Source organism: Mixophyes fleayi, chromosome 1, assembly GCF_038048845.1.
Source record: "Mixophyes fleayi isolate aMixFle1 chromosome 1, aMixFle1.hap1, whole genome shotgun sequence".
NCBI classification, from domain to species: Eukaryota; Metazoa; Chordata; class Amphibia; order Anura; family Limnodynastidae; genus Mixophyes; species Mixophyes fleayi.
In genome coordinates, this window is record NC_134402.1 from 86457227 (window position 1) to 86464785 (window position 7559).

At 36.2% G+C, this 7559-nt stretch overlaps 1 protein-coding gene across 1 annotated transcript in view; it reads right to left on the reverse strand.

Annotated features, from left to right (window-relative positions):
• GALNTL6 (polypeptide N-acetylgalactosaminyltransferase like 6) overlaps positions 1 to 6457 on the reverse strand; it is a 1017111-nt gene extending 1010654 nt beyond the window's left edge. The window contains exon 1 of the mRNA XM_075197705.1: positions 5061 to 6457. Coding sequence (XP_075053806.1) covers positions 5061 to 5195 — 135 coding nt within the window. The 5' untranslated portion in view covers positions 5196 to 6457. The remainder of the gene's footprint in view (positions 1 to 5060) is intronic.
• Positions 6458 to 7559: the final 1102 nt, after the last annotated feature.

Genomic DNA, 7559 nt, shown 5'->3' on the forward strand with positions numbered 1-7559 from the left:
TACAGATATAAAAGAAACATAACTGTGTGAAAAGTAAATATCAAAGTCAGTCCCCATTTTCTGTTTACTAAAATTACACGGATATATCAATTTTACTTAGAGCCGTGAATATCTTTGCATCTGTGCTATAGCCCCTGCCAGGTGAGCTTGCAATTGCTTTTTAATGTTTTTCATCCAGTAAGATAAAATTTCCTATGTCCAAGATCCCAAGAAACTCACACTAGGGCTGCCAACTCAAATTATAGTACAACATAATGATGTATCAGTAAATTGCTGTTGGCATTTTTTGTATAATTGTCAGTAAAAACATTTCAAGGATTAACAATTCAGACTAACACGAGGATTGAACTGTTTGTAGAACAGCTTTTTGTTTTCCATATTAACACAGTTTTAGTTGAAACAGATAGATGAAGTTACAGTAAAAAATAATGCAATAAATGGTCAATTTACAGTTCAATTAGTGACCTATATGGTATAGTTTTCATTTTGTTCCCCAGTATACTGAGAAAGGAAGCTCCCAATCCAAATTTATGACTCTAGATAAAAAGGGGTGACGTGGGGGGGGGCATCACCTATAGTTTGTATTAACTTGCCCATAGAGGAATTCTTGATATTATAGAATATCATCATTATTAGAGCACAGCCCTGAATCTAAGTTTGCACTTACAATGCCCCTTTTTTATTTTAATGGACAGTTGAAATTATTCATGAACACTTGTAGTGTTCATTGGCACATAAGAAACTTACCTTTATAAGTTGCAGCCTTAGCAACAGTGGTAAGTTATCTAACTGTGACTAAAAATAATACATATGTCAGCCAAAAAAAACCTAGTACAACAAACACATTGTAAAAAATCTTATATGTCTCATGTATGATTAAATATATGATATAGAAACATAATCAAATCACAAATGTGTAAATTTTAAAGAGAAGTCCTTAGAAAATTAAAATATGACTTATGAGCATAGTTTACTAATGGGTATAAAATATTAATAACAATAATCATCTATGTCATATGCATAACTTACCCTTGTATAATGTAGATTCCAGCAAGACACTTCTGGCTATGTAAATTCACTTTACAGTTACACCAACTTTTTACTTTTTTTTTAAAATAATTTTATAAACGCCATGGACTCTTCCCGCTGATTTGATCTCTATGTGGTAAAGGAAAAGTGGAGGAGTGGCGCATAGCAACCAATCAAATTCAAGCTACAATTTATCTAGTACATTCTAGAAAATGATAACTAGAATCCAATTGGCAGCTGTGATCAACTCCTCCACTTTTCCTTTCTACCCTTATGCCCTTGACTACTCCCTGCTTTATTACATTCAGTGTAATCATTTACAGTCAAGTAGTATGATTAAGTAATGGAGCAAGGGAGATGAGTGGCAGGATTCCTTTAATGGGCTTGTATGGGAGACCCCTGATGCCAAGTAACAACAAAATTGACAGCTGCACTGTCAATGGTTGATGTAGTGAAGTAAGTAGTGTAGTAATTAGAGAATTATAAGTCCATTCAAATTGTTTAATAATTTTTTTCTCAACTCCACAAATAAAAAAAGTTCCACTGATCTGCAACTTAATAACAAATTAACAAATTATTTATCTGTTGGACAAAGTGTGTGTATTTTGTGCGTACTACTGACATGACATCTAAGCAATTGATTGTTTTATGTCAAACCAATGTGAAAATACAATAATAGCCAAAACTATGATAATGAATTGAAATGGATACAATAAAAGCAAGACAAATCATATCTGGATCTTTCAATTTTGGTTAATGTCTTGTTTACATATCACCTCTATTAAAAAAAATTGTTCAATACACTCCTTCTGTAGCACCTACATACACACATACACATAGTTACAGACCCATAGCTGAAAGCTAACTCCATAATCTGAGATACTTAGATTACTGAGGCTAGTTGAGATGGTTTCTGCATTTCTTTTATTATATATGTAAATAGTAGCTTTATCCAACATTACTTATTTCTTTTTATTGTATTTCTTGTGCTTGGCCCTAAAGTAAGATACATAGTTCTTGTGGTACGTAATTACATATATCACCTAAGATTACGCACCCTATATTGTAGAGTCATACAGCAGCTGTACACATATTTTTCTAAAACAATGATGAATCAAACGCTTAGCCTACATTTAGCTTGCCTGTGAAATGAAAGGAAACTTTTAGCTATCCTTCAGATTGTTTTTCTCCCAGGCACCTGTACAGAACCTGGATTTAGACAAAAGAAAATGATCACTGTGGACATGTTGCAATAATCCTTGATACTAGCAGCACAAAGAAACGAAAGGGCATATGGCAGCTTAGAGGGCCCAGAAATTAAAGAAAGCATAAACCTCTAATGATCCCCTTGGTCTGGCTGTATAACGAAGGATTCAGATAGCGATCTGATTCTATAACTACTTGAAGATGAAAAGTATGTATAGTGTATAGTATGGGTAACTTTGGTAGATTGGTTAGTCTGACTACGGAATGGAGCTAGAGAATTACTTACAGGGGAGATGACTTATCAAAAGATTGCTATGAGGCCTAATAATTTCTAGTTATGTTTTTGGAGAAGTCCTGTTGCCTTCAAATTTCCCACTAAGGAGCAAATTACAGATCCCAGTCCTTGGCATCTCATATTGCATTACTGAAACTTGATTGCCAAACCTTGAAAATCATCTTTTGTGTCATATGTCTAGCAATTCAGTACAGCTTCCCCCACATCTGCTGATGCATGCGAAAAGCCTGTAAATCATATATCAAGTGCATTCCTCAGATACCGAAATTCAGTAAGCGCTGTACCCAATCTTGTTGGTATGTGAAGTTCAACACAATGGCAAACATCCCTTTTCATGTACATAATTTGGAAATTCATACAATACCCTTGTTTTTGTCAATACGCTCCTTAAGATCAATATTTACCCCTAGGAAATATTTGCCCTCTCACATTCCTTGTGTGAGCCCAAAAAAATACGTTTGCACAACTAGTTAGACGTCCGTTGCTGGAACATATCAAGTGGATCATGTGGTTACTGGTGGGAAAAGACTTCTGACCATGAATTACGTATTCACTTCCAAAGTAAAATCGCCCATAGTTTTAACAATCTGAAACACAATATACATACATTTCAAGCATAAATTGCTTGTTTCAGAGCTTTCCGATGAAGTTCACATCCATGCCAGAGATCCATTACAATCACTAATCACTGCCTTATTAAAGCTATTTTCTAAGCTTGAAAAGAATTTAGCTATTGTCTAAAACATGTAAATAGGCTAAGATAGATTTTACATTATACTGTACGAAGGAACAGACTGGCTTTATATATGACAGCACTATGCTAGCCCTAATGTATACAAATTAGTACAGCTGAATGAAATCACATCCTGGTCATTAGGTGAAAGGTATTGATGAGCCTCATGGGTCATGAACTTGGGTCATACCATTTACTAAGTTTCTCTCATCATAGAAATAAGTTAATTTTTACTAATTGTCACGAGCCAAAACTAATCTCCAAAAGTGATTGCTTTACAAGTAAAATAAAGCATGCTGGATATGCATCAACTTGCACATGTGTTATAATAAATGGTAATTGGCATATAAGATCTTACATCTATGTTTAACAAAACTGTAACAAAATCAATTTATTACAGGATAATGTACCACCTATTGAAAACAATAAACATATTATAATCACCTAGGAGATTCCTGATAACATAAAGGTGCGAGGTCACAGGCTGCGGCTTTATTACACGTCACAGATCTCCGTGGTGACTTCTAATGTCCATAATAATTTGCAACATGGGTTGTGTTTTTCCTTATAATAAGTCAGTCTTCTTAATGCAGAAGTGATAACATTAGAGCTCACTTATTATAAGTGATGACATTAGAACAGATTATACAAATATTAATTACAGACGTTTTTACATATATTAGGATCAATTCTGTGTTTCAAGGCTATATTTAGAAGCTGTATATTTTGTGCATTATTATCAGCAAATAACTTTTATTCTGGGTCCTTAATTTAGGCAGACAGATATACATATTTAAAATGTGAATTCCATCATATAGTCTCTTGTTTCTTAAGTTGAAGGAATAGTATCTAAAAATGGAAAATGAATGTAGACAGCAATGTAGAAGATTATCCAAGCACTGTCAAAAGCATAACGTGTAGAACAAATCAGGATTCCCAATTATTATGCTTATTTCAATCAATTGCACTACAAAAGGAAAAACTGGCTGTTCTTCCCTAATATATCTTCTGCCAGAACCATCTCTGCCTGAAAACTTTTCTGCAAAATTAGAACATAGCACTAAGTTTAAAATATTGCTAAAAATACCAAATTTTGTCTAATAATCAACACACATTTTTTCAATCAAAGTAATTTACATATAAAATACTAGACATTGACAATCAAATAATCCTAAATATTTAGAGATTTAAAGATCCAAAGGCATTCAGAGTGCATCTGCCATATACTTGAATATTAAGTATCTTTAGTTGATAAAATACATAATTTATTTTAATTGGCTATAGGAATTCAATGAACAACAACTTCTAAAGAGTTTATGAAGTACTTTAAGTCAGCCACAAGCACTATACCAAATAAGCCTTTTGTTGACATGTTGCAAAGGTAATCACCTCCCTTAAGCAAATTTCAACTCACATTATTCAGTAATGAAAGTAATAGGAAATATTAAATATTCATTATTTAGCAAAATATTACCAATACATAAGCATGTATGTGTATAAGAAAGCAGTGTATACAAAAGCAAATGGAAAGTCAATTTATATGTTCTTTTTGAGAAGTTTTACATTGTCTCTGATGTGCATCAATAATAATGAATCTTTCGCTTTCCCAATAGAATATAACATTAAGGTTTCCAACATGTATTAAGCCTATCACGTAATCCCACCAATTACCTTGGCAATCAATTATTTAAAAAAGCTTGTTTCAAGTGACAAATGTGAGGATACACAATCTATAGAGTATATCTGTCCAGCAGAGCAATGTGTTTCATGAGGTGCAATAACTTCCGTGTGTCTTACCTGATCTCCTCCATCAGTGGATTTCATGAGCTGCTTTTCCTTGTACAAAGACCAAAGACCAATATTAGGCAGGAATATCAAAGCCACTGTAAATAGCAAAGCCATCTGGATAAACCTTTTCTGCTTTCTCTTCATGGCAGTAGATGTGAGGATGGAGGTTTTGTTGGAAAGTGAGTAATCCACAAAGATCTCCCAGAGTTTGAAAGGAGAAGGTGTTGCTATGTGTTACTTAAAACTTTAACAGCAGTTTTAGGTGATTTAGAGATATACAGTCTGCTGTACAACTGAAACCTCACTGACAACCCACAGTTGTCTAAGTGATTTCCACAGTAAAAAACACCTACACAGGTAAATTCCAAGTATTAAAAAGACACATGTATAATAGTGTGATGCAATGCCAGCACTAGTGTCTATCCAGTGAAATAACTGATGTTTACTTGTGAAACGACCCATATAGTATTATATTGTTGGCTGGCAGAGATGACAGTTGGGGTGTATAATTCGTTATTACTGAAGCTGCATTTCTTTGCTCCAACTTTTACAATATTGAGGAGTAAGGCTATGAACAGGTGGGTCTAACTGGATTTAATTGGACACAGAATGAAGTTGACGCTCCTCAGGAAGAGTACTGTGCAGTAATACCCTCTTCAGTCTCCAACAGACCCTGGTGTTCATTCCACATTGTCACTCCATGCCAGTCTGATAACACACACTACCATGCCGTTCACTTTCCTGATCCAGCACCAACATACCTTCAGATCGTTACGCCTCAGTGATCTTTCCAACTGACAAGCAGAAAAGATATATTATACTTTCCCCCATACTCCTAGGTCATTCTTGTGTGTAATCCCGCATCATGACCAGAAAGACAGATGCGCAGCTCCTACAGAAGCCCCTTTCTTAGATAACAACTCAAGACCCCACTGGTGGAAACACGTGGATGAGCTCTAAACCGGTGGTTACAATCCCTCCCAGTCCCACTCTGCTCTATAAACAAGCCGGGAGCTGGAGGGAGCTGAAGGGGAGGAGGAGGTTGATGATGATGAGAAGGAGAAGGTGGTGCAGGGAGGATCTAGTTAAGACGCGCTGCTGTCACACTGCATCGTCCCTGTAACCAGCAGCAGCAGCGCACAGATCATTTCCTCCGGACCCAGCCTTGGAGATAGGAGAATGTCAAGAGATCCTGAGATGTCTGGCTTGTCAACCTGTGTAAGCTCCGTTCCCTCCAACTTTTAGGCTGACTGCTATCCCCCAACTTCTGAAGTGATCTGAGCGGTGGGATGCGATTTCAATACTGGAAGCTGCTGTTCACTTGTCTCCTGCTCGGTGTGTGCTCTGTGCGAGCAGCAGATACTGTACGTTCTCTTAGAGCTGCTGCTACTGATGCTGATGCTGACACGGAGGCTGATGTAGGAGTGGAGGAGGGGGAGTGGGGATATGAACAGAAGCTTTTAACACTGTAACTAAAGACTGAGGCAGCTGGCTGTATCCTCACTTCCAAAGAAGCTCTTAAATGTCTCAGAGTACTAACATGTTGCCATGTGCAACTGTAATATCTACAATTTATACATACATCGCATTTAAATTCCTTACAAGTGAATGTACAGGCGTGCTAAATGCTACCTCACCTGACACGAAAACACTTTTATTCCGCCGTGCTGATTTATCAAGCAGTGATGATACTCTTAGCTGAATAAAGGTTACCTGTATGCATCTGTTTATTATATACAGCTACGTGCACTGCAGGTAATTATTGTATGAAGTAAACCACAGCTAAAACATGCCATTAAGAATTGTATTTAACAAAATTGTAAACAGTATTTCCTGGCTGCATTACTGCAAGAAACACACAGCTTGCCAGAAAGTCATGAGATCTTTTTTAAACCATTGATGCAGTTATATTCTATACTACATTGAAATAATTTAAAAGTTTTTGCTTTTTTACTATTTCATTTCAATGCAGCCATATTTTAAGATTCCTTATATTGCAAATGCAATGAGGACAAACAGTATGGGGTGTTTACATTGTTTCCGGAATCATGTCAGTATTGTTGTGTAGTAGCAATTGCTTCATCTTTCCCACAACACATTTCAGTTTCTGTAAGTGATATAATGGATAGTTTGGCTGATCCAAATCTCCTTCTATCCTGCCCAGTCCAGTATGGAATATAAACATAAAATGACAAGCAGTTGGGGGCTCTTGAGAGCCACAGTTGAGGAACCCTGGAATAGAGTTGGATCCACCAGGTGGCCAAAAGTTTCATGCTTTAGTAAGTCTCCTCCTTGCTATTGCTGCAATGTTCACCAGTGGTTCCAAGTTTGCAACTAAGAGCAACCTATATCATATATGAACAATCATTTATTTTTCTCTGTTATCTCACACAGGTCCTGATCTCCCAAATGTATGACTTTACTGCAAAGAACAATGTAGAGGTTTCCGTTGTATTAAAACTGTGTTGTCGTGTACTAAATTTATTGGATGGCTGAGCAAGCTGAGGG